Source organism: Oncorhynchus mykiss, chromosome 20 (genome assembly GCF_013265735.2).
Source record: "Oncorhynchus mykiss isolate Arlee chromosome 20, USDA_OmykA_1.1, whole genome shotgun sequence".
Classification (NCBI taxonomy): Eukaryota; Metazoa; Chordata; class Actinopteri; order Salmoniformes; family Salmonidae; genus Oncorhynchus; species Oncorhynchus mykiss.
The window spans coordinates 45888001-45910787 of NC_048584.1; the positions used below are offsets into that span (position 1 = coordinate 45888001).

At 40.4% G+C, this 22787-nt stretch overlaps 1 protein-coding gene across 1 annotated transcript in view; it reads right to left on the reverse strand.

The window, feature by feature from the left end:
- LOC110499571 (AT-rich interaction domain 4B) overlaps positions 1–22787 on the reverse strand; it is a 192398-nt gene that overhangs the window by 69556 nt on the left and 100055 nt on the right. The window contains exons 10-14 of the mRNA XM_036955574.1: positions 16614–16690; positions 13448–13599; positions 5265–5337; positions 4439–4533; positions 3696–3793 (exon numbers count right to left, since the gene is read on the reverse strand). Of these exons, the coding sequence (XP_036811469.1) occupies positions 3696–3793; positions 4439–4533; positions 5265–5337; positions 13448–13599; positions 16614–16690 (495 nt within the window). The remainder of the gene's footprint in view (positions 1–3695; positions 3794–4438; positions 4534–5264; positions 5338–13447; positions 13600–16613; positions 16691–22787) is intronic.

Consider the following 22787-nt stretch of genomic DNA (forward strand, 5'->3'; position numbering starts at 1 on the left):
GTAGGCCTCCACAAGTCTGGTTCATCCTTGGGAGCAATTTCCAAACGCCTGAAGGTACTACGTTCATCTGTACAAACAGATCTGTACAAACAGCCAACAAGTCGGCAGGATAGTCAGTTTACGAGGGTATGTTTGGTAGCATGAGGGAAGGAGGCTTTGTTGCGAAACAGAAAGCAGATTCTAGATTTCATTTTAGATTGGAGATGCTTAATGAGAGTCTGGAAGGAGAGTTTACAGTCTAACCAGACACCTAGATATTTGTAGTTGTCCACATATTCTAAGTCAGAACCGTCCAGAGTAGTGATGCTGGATGGGCGGGCAGGTGCGGGCAGCGATTGGTTGAAGAGCATGCGTTTAGTTTTACTAGCATTTAAAAGCAGTTGGAGGTCACGGCTAGTAATAGGGGTTGCAACAATTTCGGTGGATCATTTTAGAAAGAGAGGGTCCAGATTGTCTAGCCCAGCTGATTTGTAGAGATCCAGATTTTGCCGCTCCTCCAGAACATCAGCTGTCTGGATTTGGGAGAAGGGGAAATGGGGAGGCTTGGGCAAGTTGCTGCAGGGGGTGCAGAGATGTAGGCCGAGATAGAGGTAGCCAGGTGGAAAGCATGGCCAGCCGTAGAAAAATGCTTGTTGAAATTCTCGAATATCGTAGATTTATTGCTGGTGACAGTGTTTCCTAGCCTCAGTGCAGTGGGCAGTTGGGAGGAGGTGCTCTTATTCTCCGTGGACTTTACAGTGTCCCAGGACTTTTTGGAATTAGTGCTACAGGATGCAAATTTCTGTTTGAAAAAGCTAGCCTTAGCTTTCCTAACTGACTGTGTATATTGGTTCCTGACTTCCCTGAAAAGTTGCATGTGACAAATAACTTTTGATTTGCTTTGAAATATTACTACACAGACTATACATGTAAAGTTAGCGAGCTAGCTAACAGTACACTTAGCGAGCCAGCTAACGTTCACGAGCTAGCTAACAGTACACTTAGCGAGCCAGCTAACTTTCGCGAGCTAGCTAACAGTACACTTTAACTTGAAATGAAAATGACTGACTAAATTAGAAACGTGTAATATCTAAAAATGTAGCTACAGTAGACTACCTGTATACAGGTATACTCTCTGTCACGGATGCCTTCAACCTGTCTGTCAAGCGGGCTTCAACCTGTCTGTCAAGCGGGCTTCAACCTGTCTTTGTTATATACCCTTTGTTGGCAATGACAGAGGTCAAACGTTTTCTGTAAGTCTTCACAAGGTTTTCACACACTGTTGCTGGTATTTTGGCCCATTCCTCCATGCAGATCTCCTCTAGAGCAGTGATGTTTTGGGGCTGTTGCTGGGCAACATGGACTTTCAACTCCCTCCAAAGATTTTCTATGGGGTTGAGATCTGGAGACTGGCTAGGCCACTCCAGGACCTTGAAATGCTTCTTACGAAGCCACTCCTTCATTGCCCGGACGGTGTGTTTGGGATCATCGTCATGCTGAAAGACCTAGCCACATTTCATCTTCAATGCCCTTGCTGATGGAAGGAGGTTTTCACTCAAAATCTCAGGATACATGGCCCCATTCATTCTTTCCTTTACACGGATCAGTCATCCTGGTCCCTTTGCAGAAAAACAGCCCCAGAGCATGATGTTTCCACCCCCATGCTTCATAGTAGGTAAGGTGTTCTTTGGATGCAACTCAGCATTCTTTGTCCTCCAAACACGACGAGTTGAGTTTTTACCAAGTTATATTTTGGTTTCATCTGACCATATGACATTCTCCCAATCTTCTTCTGGATCATCCAAATGCTCTCTAGCAAACTTCAGACGGGCCTGGACATGTACTAGCTTAAGCAGGGGGACACGTCTGGCACTGCAGGATTTGAGTCCCTGGCGGCATAGTGTGTTACTGATGGTAGGCTTTGTTACTTTCGTCCCAGCTCTCTGCAGGTCATTCACTAGGTCCCCCCGTGTGGTTCTGGGATTTTTGCTCACCGTTCTTGTGATCATTTTGACCCCACAGGGTGAGATCTTGCGTGGAGTCCCAGATCGAGGGAGATTATCAGTGGTCTTGTTTGTCTTCCATTTCCTAATAATTGCTCCCACAGTTGATTTCTTCAAACCAAGCTGCTTACCTATTGCAGATTCAGTCTTCCCAGCCTGGTGCAGGTCTACAATTTTGTTTCTGGTGTCCTATGACAGCTCTTTGGTCTTGTCCATAGTGGAGTTTGGTGTGAGACTGTTTGAGGTTGTGGACAGGTGTCTTTTATACTGATAACAAGTTCAAACAGGTGCCATTAATACAGGTAACGAGTGGAGGACAGAGGAGCCTCTTAAAGAAGAAGTTACAGGTCTGTGAGAGCCAGAAATCTTGCTTGTTTGTAGGTGACCAAATACTTATTTTCCACCATAATTTGCAAATAAATTCATTAAAAATCCTACAATGTGATTTTCTGGATTTTCTTTTCTCATTTTGTCTGTCATAGTTGAAGTGTACCTATGATGAAAATTACAGGCCTCTCTCATCTTTTTAATTGGGAGAACTTGCACAATTGGTGGCTGACTAAATACTTTTTTGCCCCACTGTATGTTATTTAATTATTCTACAATGTAGAAAATAGTACAAATAAAGAAAACCCTGGAAGGAGTGTCCAAACATTTGACTGGTACCGTATGTATATCTTTTTTTCTGTCTCAGCCGCCAGTATTTATGCTGCAGTAGTTTATGTGTCGGGGGGCTAGGGTCAGTCTGTTATTTCTGGAGTACTTCCCCTGTCCTATCCGGTGTCCTGTGTGAATTTAAGTATGCTCTCTCTAATTTTCTCTTTCTTTCTCTCTCTCGGAGGACCTGAGCCCTAGGACCATGCCTCAGGACTACCTGACATGATGACTCCTTGCTGTCCCCAGTCCACCTGGCTGTGCTGCTGCTCCAGTTTCAACTGTTCTGCCTGTGATTATTATTATTTGACCATGCTGGTCATTTATGAACATTTGAACATCTTGGCCATGTTCTGTTACAATCTCCACCCGGCACAGCCAGAAGAGGACTGGCCACCCCACATAGCCTGGTTCCTCTCTCGGTTTCTTCCTAGGTTTTGGCCTTTCTAGGGAGTTTTTCCTAGCCACCGTGCTTCTATACCTGCATTGCTTGCTGTTTGGGGTTTTAGGCTGGGTTTCTGTACAGCACTTTGAGATATCAGCTGATGTACGAAGGGATATATAAATACATTTGATTTGATTTGATTTTTACTTTATTTATACACTTAAGTCAATAAAGGATTTACAAAGACAACCTGTCAAACATCAACAAACACCACAACAACAAGACAATGCCTGATGTGTACTGAACCTACCATCCATAATAAAGTGCAAACCGCTATGATAAACTTTGTTCCAATGGTTTCAATAGTGGCAGCTACATTTATTATAGTCGATAACCGTCGAAAAAGGTGCAGTGCCATTATCCTCATAAGGCCAAGTATTGAAAACAGGCAATCATTTTGGAGAATTGTTTTAATTATTATTGTTAAAATCTCTTTCTCTTAGTCATTGGTGATAAAATATATACATATTTTTTGAGCATTCAATATAGCTCAGTATTTGGTATTTTACACAGTCTTTTTTATACAATATTTGTCAAGTGTGTCAATAATTTCGGACCCCCCCCAAATATGCGCTGTAATATGAAGAGCACAGGGCTGGTGTGGCAATACGTACTTGCGGTAAGCACATTTGACGTTGTAGCCGGCGGCAGAGTTAAGCACAGGGATTCCCAGAGCCTGGTAGACAGTCTTCCATACGGATCCACTCTCAATCTGCTCAGGACACAAGAGAACAAGGCACAGAGAAATAGAGACATTACAGATTCCAATATGCCAATATGTCACAGTAGAACATTCACTCAGGACAAAAGGCTGGTGAACTCTACAAAATGGTAATAGAGCTGGTGCTTATGATCAGTGGAGCTGGGTTATTATGATCAGTGGAACTGGGTGAATATGATCAGTGGAACTGGGTGAATATGATCAGTGGAGCTGGGTGATTATGATCAGTGGAACTGGGTTATTATGATCAGTGGAGCTGGGTTATTATGATCAGTGGAGCTGGGTGATTATGATCAGTGGAGCTGGGTGATTATGATCAGTGGAACTGGGTGAATATGATCAGTGGAGCTGGGTGATTATGATCAGTGGAACTGGGTTATTATGATCAGTGGAGCTGGGTTATTATGATCAGTGGAGCTGGGTGATTATGATCAGTGGAGCTGGGTGATTATGATCAGTGGAGCTGGGTGATTATGATCAGTGGAGCTGGGTGCTTATGATCAGTGGAGCTGGGTGCTTATGATCAGTGGAGCTGGGTGCTTATGATCAGTGGAGCTGGGTGCTTATGATCAGTGGAGCTGGGTGCTTATGATCAGTGGAGCTGGGTGCTTATGATCAGTGGAGCTGGATACACACATCATGGAAGCCTCCCAGTTTCTGCACCAGTCTGTAGAGCTTGAAGAGGTCCAGGTTCCTGTAGCCCAGCACTGGTTTCTTGTTGATGGGGGTTCCTACAGGAGGATAAACAACACAATAGTTAGATGGAAACAGGTTCAGAAGTAGAACACACACATCTAGCTACTTTCAGGTGCAAGGCACATAAAGTTTTGTTCAAAACGTTTCACTCAAACTAGTGTTGTCGCTATACCAGAATTTTGACTTCGGTACCAATACCAGGTTTAGTATCACAATACTAGATGCCAAAACAATACTCAATAATAAACCAATACTCAATTCTAAAATGATACTCAATTCTAAAACGATCCTCATTTTCTTTCTTCTCGCTTGCTTCTCAAGTGGCTTATGCTGTCAGCTGCATGAGCAAGTAGCCTGGCTAGCTTACTACTGCCCCCTAAAGAAGACAAATCGCCTGGCTAGCTTACTACTGTCCCCTAAAGAAGACAAGTAGCCTGGCTAGCTTACTACTGCCCCCTAAAGAAGACAAGTAGCCTGGCCAGCTTACTACTGTCGCCTAAAGAAGACAAGTAGCCTGGCTAGCTTACTACTGTCCCCTAAAGAAGACAAGTAGACTGGCTAGCTTACTACGTCAGAAGTACTGAAAGTAACTAATTCTAATAGCTTACCATTTTTCATCTTCTAGTATCAAAAAGGTAGTGAAGTTGCATTATACCACTACAATCCATGCAACACTAGCATTCAACTGTGTGGGAGGCAGTTCTCTGTCAGTCTAGGTGGGTGGATCAAACAGGAGTTGGGATTGATCTTAAGGAGCGTGTCTCACCTCTGTCCTCCATGAACTTGTATAGCTGCTGCAAGAAGTTCTCTCTCTCCTCGGGGAAGGGCTCCACTTCCTCCTGCACACAGGAACAGGAAATTACAACACACATGACATTGACTCCTATAATAATAATATTCATAATTTGGGGGGGGGTGCTTATATTGTCCTGTTATATTGTCCTTGTGTGAAATGGAAATTTGTTTTCTGCATATTCCACTCCCCCTGAGACACCCGCAGGGAGTAGGGTCACAGCCAGGGTCACCATATCTCAACTCCCCGAGACACCCGCAGGGAGTGAGGTCACAGCCAGAGTCACCATATCTCAACTCCCCCTGAGACACCCGCAGGGAGTAGGGTCACAGCCAGGGTCACCATATCTCAATCCCCCCCTGAGACACCCGCAGGGAGTGGGGTCACAGCCAGGGTCACCATATCTCAATCCCCCCTGAGACACCCGCAGGGAGTGGGGTCACAGCCAGGGTCACCATATCCCAACTCCCCCTGAGACACCCGCAGGGAGTGGGGTTACAGCCAGGGTCACCATATCTCAACTACCTCAGAGTGGGGTCACAGCCAAGGTCACCATATCCCAACTCCCTCTGAGAGTGGGGTCACAGCCAAGGTCACCATATCCCAACTCCCCCTGAGACACCCGCAGGGAGTAGGGTCACAGCCAGGGTCACCATATCTCAACTCCCCGAGACACCCGCAGGGAGTGAGGTCACAGCCAGAGTCACCATATCTCAACTCCCCCTGAGACACCCGCAGGGAGTAGGGTCACAGCCAGGGTCACCATATCTCAATCCCCCCTGAGACACCCGCAGGGAGTGGGGTCACAGCCAGGGTCACCATATCTCAATCCCCCCTGAGACACCCGCAGGGAGTGGGGTCACAGCCAGGGTCACCATATCCCAACTCCCCCTGAGACACCCGCAGGGAGTGGGGTTACAGCCAGGGTCACCATATCTCAACTACCTCAGAGTGGGGTCACAGCCAAGGTCACCATATCCCAACTCCCTCTGAGAGTGGGGTCACAGCCAAGGTCACCATATCCCAACTCCCCCTGAGACACCCGTAGGGAGTGGGGTCACAGCCAGGGTCACCATATCCCAACTCCCTCTGAGAGTGGGGTCACAGCCAGGGTCACCATATCTCAATCCCCCCTGAGACACCCGCAGGGAGTGGGGTCACAGCCAGGGTCACCATATCCCAACTCCCCCTGAGACACCCGCAGGGAGTGGGGTCACAGCCAGGGTCACCATATCCCAACTCCCCCTGAGACACCCGCAGGGAGTGGGGTCACAGCCAGGGTCACCATATCCCAACTCCCTCTGAGAGTGGGGTCACAGCCAGGGTCACCATATCCCAACTCCCCCTGAGACACCCGCAGAGAGTGGGGTCACAGCCAGGGTCACCATATACCCAACTCCCTCTGAGAGTGGGGTCACAGCCAAGGTCACCATATCCCAACTCCCTCTGAGTGACTCTGGCTGAGAGTGGGGTCACAGCCAAGGTCACCATATCCCAACTCCCTCTGAGAGTGGGGTCACAGCGAAGGTCACCATATCCCAACTCCCCCTGAGACATCCGCAGGGAGTAGGGTCACAGCCAGGGTCACCATATCCCAACTCCCCCTGAGACACCCGCAGGGAGTGGGGTCACAGCCAGGGTCACCATATCCCAACTCCCTCTGAGAGTGGGGTCACAGCCAGGGTCACCATATCCCAACTCCCCCTGAGACACCCGCAGAGAGTGGGGTCACAGCCAGGGTCACCATATACCCAACTCCCTCTGAGAGTGGGGTCACAGCCAAGGTCACCATATCCCAACTCCCTCTGAGTGACTCTGGCTGAGAGTGGGGTCACAGCCAAGGTCACCATATCCCAACTCCCCCTGAGACACCCGCATGGAGTAGGGTCACAGCCAGGGTCACCGTTGTAGAGCGCCCCTGGAGCAATGAAGGTTAAGTGCCTTGCTCAAGGGCACAGCGACAGATCTTTCACCTTGTCGGCTCCGGTATTCGAACCAGCAACTTTACGTGACACGCTCTAACCTCGAGGTTACCTGCCACCCTGAAAGGGGTGTGTCACATTCATGCCCTGGACAATTAAAATTCCTTCCAATATCATGTATATACTGTGTGAAAAGAAAGGGTCCGAGAATCGGATTTCATGCCCTCTTGTGCCTTACTCAACCATGTCTTTTTATTTATTTATTTTTATTTTACCTTTATTTAACCAGGTAGACAAGTTGAGAACAAGTTCTCATTTACAATTGCGACCTGGCCAAGATAAAGCAAAGCAGTTCGACAGATACAACACAGAGTTACACATGGAGTAAAACAAACATACAGTCAATAATAAAGTATAAACAAGTCTATATACAATGTGAGCAAATGAGGTGAGAAGGGAGGTAAAGGCAAAAAGGCCATGGTGGCAAGGTAAATACAATATAGCAAGTAAAACACTGGAATGGTAGTTTTGCAATGGAAGAATGTGCAAAGTAGAAATAAAAATAATGGGGTGCAGAGGAGCAAAATAAATAAATTAATTAAATACAGTTGGGAAAGAGGTAGTTGATAGGGCTAAATTATAGGTGGGCTATGTACAGGTGCTGTAATCTGTGAGCTGCTCTGACAGTTGGTGCTTAAAGCTAGTGAGGGAGATAAGTGTTTCCAGTTTCAGAGATTTTTGTAGTCTTTAAATGTCCATGTCTTTAAATGTCCATGTCTTTAAATGTCCATGTCTTTAAATGTCCATGTAGTTAAATGTCCATGTCTTTAAATGTCCATGTAGTTAAATGTCCATGTAGTTAAATGTCCATGTCTTTAAATGTCCATGTAGTTAAATGTCCATGTAGTTAAATGTCCATGTCTTTAAATGTCCATGTCTTTAAATGTCCATGTCGTTAAATGTCCATGTCTTTAAATGTCCATGTCTTTAAATGTCCATGTCTTTAAATGTCCATGTAGTTAAATGTCCATGTCTTTAAATATCCATGTAGTTAAATGTCCATGTAGTTAAATGTCCATGTCTTTAAATGTCCATGTCTTTAAATGTCCATGTAGTTAAATGTCCATGTAGTTAAATGTCCATGTCGTTAAATGTCCATGTCATTAAAATGTCCATGTCTTTAAATGTCCATGTAGTTAAATGTCCATGTAGTTAAATGTCCATGTAGTTAAATGTCCATGTCTTTAAATGTCCATGTAGTTAAATGTCCATGTAGTTAAATGTCCATGTCTTTAAATGTCCATGTAGTTAAATGTCCATGTCTTTAAATGTCCATGTCTTTAAATGTCCATGTAGTTAAATGTCCATGTCTTTGAATGTCCATGTCGTTAAATGTCCATGTCTTTAAATGTCCAAGTCTTTAAATGTCCATGTCTTTGAATGTCCATGTCGTTAAATGTCCATGTCTTTAAATGTCCAAGTAGTTAAATGTCCAAGTAGTTAAATGTCCAAGTAGTTAAATGTCCAAGTAGTTAAATGTCCATGTAGTTAAATGTCCATGTCTTTAAATGTCCATGTCTTTAAATGTCCATGTAGTTAAATGTCCATGTCTTTAAATGTCCATGTAGTTAAATGTCCATGTAGTTAAATGTCCATGTAGTTAAATGTCCATGTAGTTAAATGTCCATGTCTTTAAATGTCCATGTAGTTAAATGTCCATGTAGTTAAATGTCCATGTCTTTAAATGTCCATGTCGTTAAATGTCCATGTCTTTAAATGTCCATGTAGTTAAATGTCCATGTAGTTAAATGTCCATGTAGTTAAATGTCCATGTAGTTAAATGTCCATGTAGTTAAATGTCCATGTCTTTAAAAGTCCATGTCGTTAAATGTCCATGTCTTTAAATGTCCATGTCTTTAAATGTCCATGTCTTTAAATGTCCATGTAGTCAAATGTCCATGTAGTCAAATGTCCATGTAGTTAAATGTCCATGTAGTTAAATGTCCATGTAGTTAAATGTCCATGTAGTTAAATGTCCATGTAGTTAAATGTCCATGTAGTTAAATGTCCATGTCGTTAAATGTCCATGTCGTTAAATGTCCATGTCTTTAAATGTCCATGTCTTTAAATGTCCATGTCTTTAAATGTCCATGTCTTTAAATGTCCATGTAGTTAAATGTCCATGTCTTTAAATGTCCATGTAGTTAAATGTCCATGTCTTTAAATGTCCATGTCTTTAAATGTCCATGTAGTTAAATGTCCATGTAGTTAAATGTCCATGTCTTTAAATGTCCATGTAGTTAAATGTCATGTAGTTAAATGTCCATGTCGTTAAATGTCCATGTCTTTAAATGTCCATGTCTTTAAATGTCCATGTCTTTAAATGTCCATGTCTTTAAATGTCCACGTAGTTAAATGTCCACGTCTTTAAATGTCCACGTAGTTAAATGTCCACGTCTTTAAATGTCCACGTCGTTAAATGTCCACGTCGTTAAATGTCCACGTCTTTAAATGTCCACGTCGTTAAATGCCCACGTCGTTAAATGTCCACGTCTTTAAATGTCCACGTCTTTAAATGTCCACGTCTTTAAATGTCCACGTCTTTAAATGTCCATGTCGTTAAATGTCCATGTCTTTAAATGTCCATGTAGTTAAATGTCCATGTAGTTAAATGTCCATGTCTTTAAATGTCCATGTAGTTAAATGTCCATGTCTTTAAATGTCCATGTCTTTAAATGTCCATGTCTTTAAATGTCCATGTAGTTAAATGTCCATGTAGTTAAATTGTCCATGTAGTTAAATTTCCATGTAGTTAAATGTCCATGTAGTTAAATGTCCATGTCTTTAAATGTCCATGTCTTTAAATGTCCATGTCTTTAAATGTCCATGTCTTTAAATGTCCATGTAGTTAAATGTCCATGTAGTTAAATGTCCATGTCTTTAAATGTCCATGTCTTTAAATGTCCATGTCTTTAAATGTCCATGTCTTTAAATGTCCATGTCTTTAAATGTCCATGTAGTTAAATGTCCATGTCTTTAAATGTCCATGTAGTTAAATGTCCATGTAGTTAAATGTCCATGTAGTTAAATGTCCGTGTAGTTAAATGTCCATGTAGTTAAATGTCCATGTAGTTAAATGTCCATGTCTAGAAAATGTCCATGTCTTTAAATGTCCATGTCTTTAAATGTCCATGTAGTTAAATGTCCATTGTCTTTAAATGTCCATGTCGTTAAATGTCCATGTCGTTAAATGTCCATGTCTTTAAATGTCCATGTCGTTAAATGTCCATGTAGTTAAATGTCCATGTAGTTAAATGTCCATGTCTTTAAATGTCCATGTAGTTAAATGTCCATGTCTTTAAATGTCCATGTCTTTAAATGTCCATGTCTTTAAATGTCCATGTCTTTAAATGTCCATGTCTTTAAATGTCCATGTAGTTAAATGTCGATGTCTTTAAAATGTCCATGTCTTTAAATGTCCATGTCTTTAAATGTCCATGTCTTTAAATGTCCATGTCTTTAAATGTCCATGTAGTTAAATGTCCATGTCTTTAAATGTCCATGTCTTTAAATGTCCATGTCTTTAAATGTCCATGTAGTTAAATGTCCATGTAGTTAAATGTCCATGTCTTTAAAATGTCCATGTCTTTAAATGTCCATGTCTTTAAAAATGTCCATGTCTTTAAATGTCCATGTAGTTAAATGTCCATGTCTTTAAATGTCCATGTCTTTAAATGTCCATGTCTTTAAATGTCCATGTCTTTAAATGTCCATGTCTTTAAATGTCCATGTCTTTAAATGTCCATGTCTTTAAATGTCCATGTCTTTAAATGTCCATGTCTTTAAATGTACATGTCTTTAAATGTCCATGTCGTTAAATGTCCATGTCGTTAAATGTCCATGTCGTTAAATGTCCATGTCTTTAAATGTCCATGTCTTTAAATGTCCATGTAGTTAAATGTCCATGTCTTTAAATGTCCATGTCTTTAAATGTCCATGTAGTTAATTGTCCATGTCTTTAAATGTCCATGTAGTTAAATGTCCATGTCTTTAAATGTCCATGTCTTTAAATGTCCATGTAGTTAAATGTCCATGTCTTTAAATGTCCATGTAGTTAATTGTCCATGTCTTTAATTGTCCATGTCTTTAAATGTCCATGTAGTTAAATGTCCATGTCTTTAAATGTCCATGTCTTTAAATGTCCATGTCTTTAAATGTCCATGTAGTTAAATGTCCATGTAGTTAAATGTCCATGTAGTTAAATGGCCATGTTGTTTTTTTATTTATTTATTATTTTACCTTCATTTAACCAGGTGGCTAGTTGAGAACAAGTTCTCATTTACAACTGCGACCTGGCCAAGATAAAGCATAGCAGTGTGAACAGACAACACAGAGTTACACATGGAGTAAACAATTAACAAGTCAATAACACAGTAGAAAAAAAAGAGGGTCTATATACATTGTGTGCAAAAGGCATGAGGAGGTAGGAGAATAATTACAATTTAGCAGATTAACACTGGAGTGATAAATGATCAGATGGTCATGTACAGGTAGAGATACTGGTGTGCAAAAGAGCAGAAAAGTAAATAAAAACAATATGGGGATGAGGTCGGTAAAATTGGGTGGGCTATTTACCGATAGACTATGTACAGCTGCAGCGATCGGTTAGCTGCTCAGATAGCAGATGTTTGAAGTTGGTGAGGGAGATAGTGTCCATGTCGTTAAACGGCCATGTTGTAAAGTGTCCATGTTGTAAAGTGTCCATGTCGTAAAGTGTCCATGTCGTAAAGTGTCCATGTTGTTAAACGGCCATGTTGTAAAGTGTCCATGGTGTAAAGTGTCCATGTCGTTAAACGGCCATGTTGTAAAGTGTCCATGTCGTAAAGTGTCCATGTTGTAAAGTGTCCATGTCGTTAAACGGCCATGTTGTAAAGTGTCCATGTTCTAAAGTGTCCATGTCGTAAAGTGTCCATGTCGTAAAGTGTCCATGTTGTAAAGTGTCCATGTTGTAAAGTGTCCATGTCGTTAAACGGCCATGTTGTAAAGTGTCCATGTTGTAAAGTGTCCATGTGGTAAAGTGTCCATGTGGTAAAGTGTCCATGTGGTAAAGTGTCCATGTTGTAAAGTGTCCATGTGGTAAAGTGTCCATGTCGTAAAGTGTCCATGTTGTAAAGTGTCCATGTCGTTAAACGGCCATGTTGTAAAGTGTCCATGTCGTTAAACGGCCATGTTGTAAAGTGTCCATGTTGTAAAGTGTCCATGTCGTAAAGTGTCCATGTTGTAAAGTGTCCATGTTGTAAAGTGTCCATGTGGAAAAGTGTCCATGTCGTAAAGTGGCCATGTCGTTAAACGGCCATGTTGTAAAGTGTACATGTTGTAAAGTGTCCATGTCGTTAAACGGCCATGTTGTAAAGTGTCCATGTTCTAAAGTGTCCATGTCGTAAAGTGTCCATGTTGTAAAGTGTCCATGTTGTAAAGTGTCCATGTTGTAAAGTGTCCATGTCGTTAAACGGCCATGTTGTAAAGTGTCCATGTTGTAAAGTGTCCATGTGGTAAAGTGTCCATGTGGTAAAGTGTCCATGTGGTAAAGTGTCCATGTTGTAAAGTGTCCATGTGGTAAAGTGTCCATGTCGTAAAGTGTCCATGTTGTAAAGTGTCCATGTCGTTAAACGGCCATGTTGTAAAGTGTCCATGTTGTAAAGTGTCCATGTCGTTAAACGGCCATGTTGTAAAGTGTCCATGTCGTTAAACGGCCATGTTGTAAAGTGTCCATGTTGTAAAGTGTCCATGTCGTAAAGTGTCCATGTTGTAAAGTGTCCATGTTGTAAAGTGTCCATGTGGAAAAGTGTCCATGTCGTAAAGTGGCCATGTCGTTAAACGGCCATGTCGTAAAGTGTCCATGTTGTAAAGTGTCCATGTTCTAAAGTGTCCATGTTCTAAAGTGTCCATGTCGTAAAGTGTCCATTTCGTAAAGTGTCCATGTTGTTAAACGGCCATGTTGTAAAGTGTCCATGTCGTAAAGTGTCCATGTTGTAAAGTGTCCATGTCGTTAAACGGCCATGTTGTAAAGTGTCCATGTGGTAAAGTGTCCATGTTATAAAGTGTCCATGTTGTAAAATGTTAATGTATTTAAGCAGCAGAGGTCAATACAAACTGATGATTTTTGGCGACAACCTTCGTCAGCGTGAATTATTAGCCAGCAGGATAAAGACTAAATAATATGACCATGAATACCTCCTCTTCATCGCTGGCGTCTTCCTCCTGGTCTTCCTCATCATCATCATCATCACCATCTTCCTCACTGCTGGAACTCTCGTCCTTCACCTCTGTCCTCCAGGAGCTGGGCACTGCCGCCTGATGCACAAACTCCAGAGCCTCATCCAGCGCTGACACACACACACACGGAAACACACACACACCCACGGAAACACACCCACGGAAACACACACCGGACACACACACACACAAACGGAAACACACACCGGACAAACACACACACACGAAAATACACACCGGACACACACACACACACCGGACACACACACACACACAAATGGAAACACACACCGGACACACACACACGGAAACACACACCGGACACACACACACACACACAAACAGAAACACACACCGGACACACACACACACAAACGAAAACACACACCGGACACACACAAACGGAAACACACACCGGACTCACACAAACGGAAACACACACCGGACACACACAAACGGAAACACACACCGGACTCACACAAACGGAAACACACACCGGACACACACAAACGGAAACACACACCGGACACACACAAACGGAAACACACACCGGACACGGACACACACAAACGGAAACACACCAGTCACACACACACACACACAAACCACATTGAGGGCCACTGACCTCCATAATACATAACACATTCAGAAAGTATTCAGACCCCTTTCCTTTTTCCACATGTTGTTATGTTACAGCTCTATTCTAAAATGGATTCAATACCTTATGTACATAAATATTCAGACCCGTTGCTATGAGACTCAAAATTGTGGTCAGGTGCATCCGGTTTCCATTGATCATCCTTGAGCTGTTTCTACAACTTGATTGGAGTCCCCCTGTGGTCAATTCAATTGATTGGACATGATTTGGAAAGGCACACACCTGTCTATAAACAGGTCTCACAGTAGTCAGTGCATGTCAGAGCAGAAACCAAGCCATGAGGTCAAAGGAATTGTCTGTAGAGCTCCAAGACAGGATTGAGACGAGGCACAGATCTGGGAAGGGTACCAATAAATGTCTGCAGTATTGAACGTCCCCAAGAACACAGTGGCCTCCATCATTCTTAAATGGAAGAAGTTTGGAACCACCAAGACTCTTCCTAGAACTGTCCGCCCGGACAAACTGAGCAATCGGGGGAGAAGGGCTTTTGTCAGGGAGGTGACCAAGAACCTGATTGTCACTCTGACAGAGCTCCAGAGTTCCTCTGTGGAGATGGGAGAACTTTCCAGGACAACCATCTCTGCAGCACTCCATCAATCAGGCCTTTATGGTAGTTGGCAGACGGAAGCCACTCCTCAGTAAAAGGCACATGACAGCCCGCTTGTAGTTTGCTAAAAAAAAGTCCCTAAATGACTCTCAGATCATGAGAAATAAGATTATCTGGTCTGATGAAATGAAGATTGAACTCTTTGGCCTGAAGGCCAAGTGTCACGCCTGGAGGAATCCAGGCACCACTCATCACCTGGCCAACACCATCCCTACAGTGAAGCATGGTGTTGGCAGCATCATGCTGTGGGGATGTTTTTCAGCAGCAGGGATGGGAGAGTAGTTAGAATCGAGATAAAGATGAACGGAGCAAAGTACAGAGAGATCCTTGATGAAAACCTGCTCCAGAGCACTAAGGACCTCAGACTGGGGTGAAGGTTCACCTTCCAACAGGACAACGACCCTAAGCACACAACCAAGACAACGCAGGAGTGGCTTCGGGTCAAGTCTCTGAATGTCCTTGAGTGGCCCAGACGTGAACCCAATCTAACATCTCTGGAGACCTGAAAATAGTTGTACAGAGACGCTCCCCATTCAACCGGACAGAGTTTGAGAGAATGTGCAGAGAAGAATGGGAGAAACTCCCCAAATACAGGTGTGCCAAGCTTGTAACGTCATACCCAAGAAGACTCAAGGCTGTAATCGCTGCCAAAGGTGCTTTAACAAAGTACTGAGTAAAGGGTCTGAATACTTATGTAAATGGTAGTTATTTTTCTTCATACATTATTATACATTTGCAAAAAAAATCTAAAAACCTGTTTTTGCTTTGTCATTATAGGGAATTGAGTGTTGATTGATGAGGGAAATAAACTATTTAATCCATTTTAAAATAAGGCTGTAATGTAACAAAATGTGGAAAAGGTTGAGGGGTCTGAATACTTTCCGAATGCACCGTAAATCCCTCACAGATTATTACCTCCATGATACATATGTCCCTCACAGATTATTACCTCCATGATACATACATATGTCCCTCACAGATTATTACCTCCATGATACATATGTCCCTCACAGATTATTACCTCCATGATACATACATATGTCCCAAACAGATTATTACCTCCATGATACATATGTCCCTCACAGATTATTACCTCCATGATACATACATCCCTCACAGATTATTACCTCCATGATACATATGTCCCTCACAGATTATTACCTCCATGATACATACATATGTCCCTCACAGATTATTACCTCCATGATACATATGTCCCTCACAGATTATTACCTCCATGATACATACATATGTCCCAAACAGATTATTACCTCCATGATACATACATATGTCCCTCACAGATTATTACCTCCATGATACATATGTCCCAAACAGATTATTACCTCCATGATACATACATATGTCCCTCACAGATTATTACCTCCATGATACATACATATGTCCCTCACAGATTATTATCTCCATGATACATATGTCCCTCACAAATTATTACCTCCATTATACATACATATGTCCCTCACAGATTATTACCTCCATGATACATATGTCCCTCACAGATTATTACCTCCATGATACATACATATGTCCCTCACAGATTATTATCTCCATGATACATATGTCCCTCACAGATTATTATCTCCATGATACATATGTCCCTCACAAATTATTACCTCCATGATACATACATATGTCCCTCACAGATTATTACCTCCATGATACATACATATGTCCCTCACATATTATTACCTCCATGATACATACATATGTCCCTCACAGATTATTATCTCCATGATACATATGTCCCTCACAGATTATTACCTCCATGATACATACATATGTCCCTCACAGATTATTACCTCCATGATACATATGCACACAGAGAGACAGTGATATCTCACCTGGTTTGAGCCCTGCGTCAGCATTAGGAGGGGAGTCTGTGTCCATCACCCTCACGTCCTTTCTCAGCACTGTGTTACTGAAAGAAAGACAACTTCAGCAACACAAACTGAACGTGTCAAATGTAACCGTTTGCCCAGAGAACTGAGGACTCTGAACAGCTAAAGGGGGGGATGGAGAGGGGGGTTGAGAATAAGGATAATGTGGTCTGTTCTACCAGTATTGATGTGGTCTGTTCTACTAGTATTGATCTGGTCTGTTCTACTAGTATTGATCTGGTCTGTTCTACTATCATTGATCTAGTCTGTTCTACTAGTATTGATCTGGTCTGTTCTACTATCATTGATCTGGTATGTTCTACTAGTATTGATCTAGTCTGTTCTACTATCATTGATCTGGTCTGTTCTACTAGTATTGATCTAGTCTGTTCTACTAGTATTGATCTAGTCTGTTCTACTATCATTGATCTGGTCTGTTCTACTAGTATTGATCTGGTCTGTTCTACTAGTATTGATGTGGTCTGTTCTACTAGTATTAATCTGGTCTGTTCTACTAGTATTGATCTGGTCTGTTCTAATAGTAGTATTGATCTGGTCTGTTCTACTATCATTGATCTGGTCTGTTCTAATAGTAGTATTGATCTGGTCTGTTCTAATAGTAGTATTGATCTGGTCTGTTCTAATAGTAGTATTGATCTGGTCTGTTCTAATAGTAGTATTGATCTGGTCTGTTCTAATAGTAGTATTGATCTGGTCTGTTCTAATAGTAGTATTGATCTGGTCTGTTCTAATAGTAGTATTGATCTGGTCTGTTCTAATAGTAGTATTGATCTAGTCTGTTCTACTATCATTGATTTGGTCTGTTCTAATAGTAGTATTGATCTGGTCTGTTCTACTATTATTGATCTGGTCTGTTCTAATAGTAGTATTGATCTGGTCTGTTCTACTATCATTGATCTGGTCTGTTCTAATAGTAGTATTGATCTGGTCTGTTCTAATAGTAGTATTGATTTGGTCTGTTCTAATAGTAGTATTGATCTGGTCTGTTCTACTAGTAGTATTGATCTGGTCTGTTCTAATAGTAGTATTGATCTAGTCTGTTCTACTAGTATTGATCTAGTCTGTTCTACTAGTAGTATTGATCTGGTCTGTTCTACTAGTATTGATCTGGTCTGTTCTACTAGTAGTATTGATCTAGTCTGTTCTACTATCATTGATCTGGTCTGTTCTAATAGTAGTATTGATCTGGTCTGTTCTACTAGTAGTATTGATCTAGTCTGTTCTACTATCATTGATCTAGTCTGTTCTACTATCATTGATCTGGTCTGTTCTAATAGTAGTATTGATCTGGTCTGTTCTACTATTATTGATCTGGTCTGTTCTAATAGTAGTATTAATCTGGTCTGTTCTACTATCATTGGTCTGGTCTGTTCTAATAGTAGTATTGATCTGGTCTGTTCTAATAGTAGTATTGATCTGGTCTGTTCTAATAGTAGTATTGATCTGGTCTGTTCTAATAGTAGTATTGATCTGGTCTGTTCTAATAGTAGTATTGATCTAGTCTGTTCTAATAGTAGTATTGATCTGGTCTGTTCTAATAGTAGTATTGATCTAGTCTGTTCTAATAGTAGTATTGATCTGGTCTGTTCTAATAGTAGTATTGATCTAGTCTGTTCTAATAGTAGTATTGATCTAGTCTGTTCTACTAGTATTGATCTAGTCTGTTCTACTAGTAGTATTGATCTGGTCTGTTCTACTAGTATTGATCTGGTCTGTTCTACTAGTAGTATTGATCTAGTCTGTTCTACTATCATTGATCTGGTCTGTTCTAATAGTAGTATTGATCTGGTCTGTTCTACTATTATTGATCTGGTCTGTTCTACTAGTATTGATCTGGTCTGTTCTACTAGTATTGATCTGGTCTGTTCTACTAGTATTGATCTGGTCTGTTCTACTATCATTGATCTAGTCTGTTCTACTAGTATTGATCTAGTCTGTTCTAATAGTAGTATTGATCTGGTCTGTTCTACTAGTAGTATTGATCTGGTCTGTTCTACTAGTAGTGATCTGGTCTGTTCTACTAGTAGTATTGATCTGGTCTGTTCTAATAGTAGTATTGATCTGGTCTGTTCTAATAGTAGTATTGATCTGGTCTGTTCTAATAGTAGTATTGATCTGGTCTGTTCTAATAGTAGTATTGATCTGGTCTGTTCTAATAGTAGTATTGATCTAGTCTGTTCTACTAGTATTGATCTGGTCTGTTCTAATAGTAGTATTGATCTGGTCTGTTCTAATAGTAGTATTGATCTAGTCTGTTCTACTAGTATTGATCTAGTCTGTTCTAATAGTAGTATTGATCTGGTCTGTTCTACTAGTATTGATCTGGTCTGTTCTACTAGTAGTATTGATCTAGTCTGTTCTACTAGTATTGATCTGGTCTGTTCTACTAGTATTGATCTGGTACTGGTCTGTTCTACTAGTATTGATCTGGTCTGTTCTACTAGTATTGATCTGGTCTGTTCTAGTATTGATCTGGTCTATTCTACTAGTATTGATCTGGTCTGTTCTACTAGTATTGATCTGGTACTGGTCTGTTCTACTATCATTGATCTGGTCTGGTCTACTAGTATTGATCTGGTCTGTTCTACTATCATTGATCTGGTCTGTTCTACTAGTATTGATCTGGTACTGGTCTGTTCTACTATTATTGATCTGGTATGTTCTACTAGTATTGATCTGGTCTGTTCTACTAGTATTGATCTGGTCTGTTCTACTAGTATTGATCTAGTCTGTTCTACTATCATTGATCTGGTCTGTTCTACTAGTAGTATTGATCTGGTCTGTTCTACTAGAATTGATCTGGTCTGTTCTACTAGTATTGATCTGGTCTGTTCTACTAGTATTGATCTGGTCTGTTCTAATAGTAGTATTGATCTGGTCTGTTCTACTAGTATTGATCTGGTCTGTTCTACTAGTATTGATCTGGTCTGTTCTACTAGTATTGATCTGGTCTGTTCTACTAGAATTGATATGGTCTGTTCTACTAGTATTGATCTGGTACTGGTCTGTTCTACTAGAATTGATATGGTCTGTTCTACTAGTATTGATCTGGTACTGGTCTGTTCTACTAGTATTGATCTGGTCTGTTCTAATAGTAGTATTGATCTGGTCTGTTCTAATAGTAGTATTGATCTGGTCTGTTCTAATAGTAGTATTGATCTGGTCTGTTCTAATAGTAGTATTGATCTGGTCTGTTCTAATAGTAGTATTGATCTAGTCTGTTCTACTATCATTGATCTGGTCTGTTCTAATAGTAGTATTGATCTGGTCTGTTCTACTATTATTGATCTGGTCTGTTCTAATAGTAGTATTGATCTGGTCTGTTCTACTATCATTGATCTGGTCTGTTCTAATAGTACTATTGATCTGGTCTGTTCTAATAGTAGTATTGATTTGGTCTGTTCTAATAGTAGTATTGATCTGGTCTGTTCTACTAGTAGTATTGATCTGGTCTGTTCTAATAGTAGTATTGATCTAGTCTGTTCTACTAGTATTGATCTAGTCTGTTCTACTAGTAGTATTGATCTGGTCTGTTCTACTAGTATTGATCTGGTCTGTTCTACTAGTAGTATTGATCTAGTCTGTTCTACTATCATTGGTCTGGTCTGTTCTAATAGTAGTATTGATCTGGTCTGTTCTACTAGTAGTATTGATCTAGTCTGTTCTACTATCATTGATCTAGTCTGTTCTACTATCATTGATCTGGTCTGTTCTAATAGTAGTATTGATCTGGTCTGTTCTACTATTATTGATCTGGTCTGTTCTAATAGTAGTATTGATCTGGTCTGTTCTACTATCATTGATCTGGTCTGTTCTAATAGTAGTATTGATCTGGTCTGTTCGAATAGTAGTATTGATCTGGTCTGTTGTAATTGTAGTATTGATCTGGTCTGTTCTAATAGTAGTATTGATCTGGTCTGTTCTAATAGTAGTATTGATCTGGTCTGTTCTAATAGTAGTATTGATCTAGTCTGTTCTAATAGTAGTATTGATCTGGTCTGGTCTACTAGTATTGATCTGGTCTGTTCTACTATTATTGATCTGGTCTGTTCTACTAGTATTGATCTGGTATGTTCTACTATCATTGATCTGGTCTGTTCTACTAGTATTGATCTGGTACTGGTCTGTTCTACTATTATTGATCTGGTATGTTCTACTAGTATTGATCTGGTCTGTTCTACTAGTATTGATCTGGTCTGTTCTACTAGTATTGATCTAGTCTGTTCTACTATCATTGATCTGGTCTGTTCTACTAGTAGTATTGATCTGGTCTGTTCTACTAGAATTGATCTGGTCTGTTCTACTAGTATTGATCTGGTCTGTTCTACTAGTATTGATCTGGTCTGTTCTAATAGTAGTATTGATCTGGTCTGTTCTACTAGTATTGATCTGGTCTGTTCTACTAGTATTGATCTGGTCTGTTCTACTAGTATTGATCTGGTCTGTTCTACTAGAATTGATATGGTCTGTTCTACTAGTATTGATCTGGTACTGGTCTGTTCTACTAGAATTGATATGGTCTGTTCTACTAGTATTGATCTGGTACTGGTCTGTTCTACTAGTATTGATCTGGTCTGTTCTAATAGTAGTATTGATCTGGTCTGTTCTAATAGTAGTATTGATCTGGTCTGTTCTAATAGTAGTATTGATCTGGTCTGTTCTAATAGTAGTATTGATCTGGTCTGTTCTAATAGTAGTATTGATCTAGTCTGTTCTACTATCATTGATCTGGTCTGTTCTAATAGTAGTATTGATCTGGTCTGTTCTACTATTATTGATCTGGTCTGTTCTAATAGTAGTATTGATCTGGTCTGTTCTACTATCATTGATCTGGTCTGTTCTAATAGTAGTATTGATCTGGTCTGTTCTACTAGTAGTATTGATCTAGTCTGTTCTACTATCATTGATCTAGTCTGTTCTACTATCATTGATCTGGTCTGTTCTAATAGTAGTATTGATCTGGTCTGTTCGAATAGTAGTATTGATCTGGTCTGTTCTAATAGTAGTATTGATCTAGTCTGTTCTACTAGTATTGATCTAGTCTGTTCTACTAGTAGTATTGATCTGGTCTGTTCTACTAGTATTGATCTGGTCTGTTCTAATAGTAGTATTGATCTGGTCTGTTCTAATAGTAGTATTGATCTGGTCTGTTCTAATAGTAGTATTGATCTGGTCTGTTCTAATAGTAGTATTGATCTGGTCTGTTCTAATAGTAGTATTGATCTAGTCTGTTCTACTATCATTGATCTGGTCTGTTCTAATAGTAGTATTGATCTGGTCTGTTCTACTATTATTGATCTGGTCTGTTCTAATAGTAGTATTGATCTGGTCTGTTCTACTATCATTGATCTGGTCTGTTCTAATAGTACTATTGATCTGGTCTGTTCTAATAGTAGTATTGATTTGGTCTGTTCTAATAGTAGTATTGATCTGGTCTGTTCTACTAGTAGTATTGATCTGGTCTGTTCTAATAGTAGTATTGATCTAGTCTGTTCTACTAGTATTGATCTAGTCTGTTCTACTAGTAGTATTGATCTGGTCTGTTCTACTAGTATTGATCTGGTCTGTTCTACTAGTAGTATTGATCTAGTCTGTTCTACTATCATTGATCTGGTCTGTTCTAATAGTAGTATTGATCTGGTCTGTTCTACTAGTAGTATTGATCTAGTCTGTTCTACTATCATTGATCTAGTCTGTTCTACTATCATTGATCTGGTCTGTTCTAATAGTAGTATTGATCTGGTCTGTTCTACTATTATTGATCTGGTCTGTTCTAATAGTAGTATTGATCTGGTCTGTTCTACTATCATTGATCTGGTCTGTTCTAATAGTAGTATTGATCTGGTCTGTTCGAATAGTAGTATTGATCTGGTCTGTTGTAATTGTAGTATTGATCTGGTCTGTTCTAATAGTAGTATTGATCTGGTCTGTTCTAATAGTAGTATTGATCTGGTCTGTTCTAATAGTAGTATTGATCTAGTCTGTTCTAATAGTAGTATTGATCTGGTCTGTTCTAATAGTAGTATTGATCTAGTCTGTTCTAATAGTAGTATTGATCTAGTCTGTTCTACTAGTATTGATCTAGTCTGTTCTACTAGTAGTATTGATCTGGTCTGT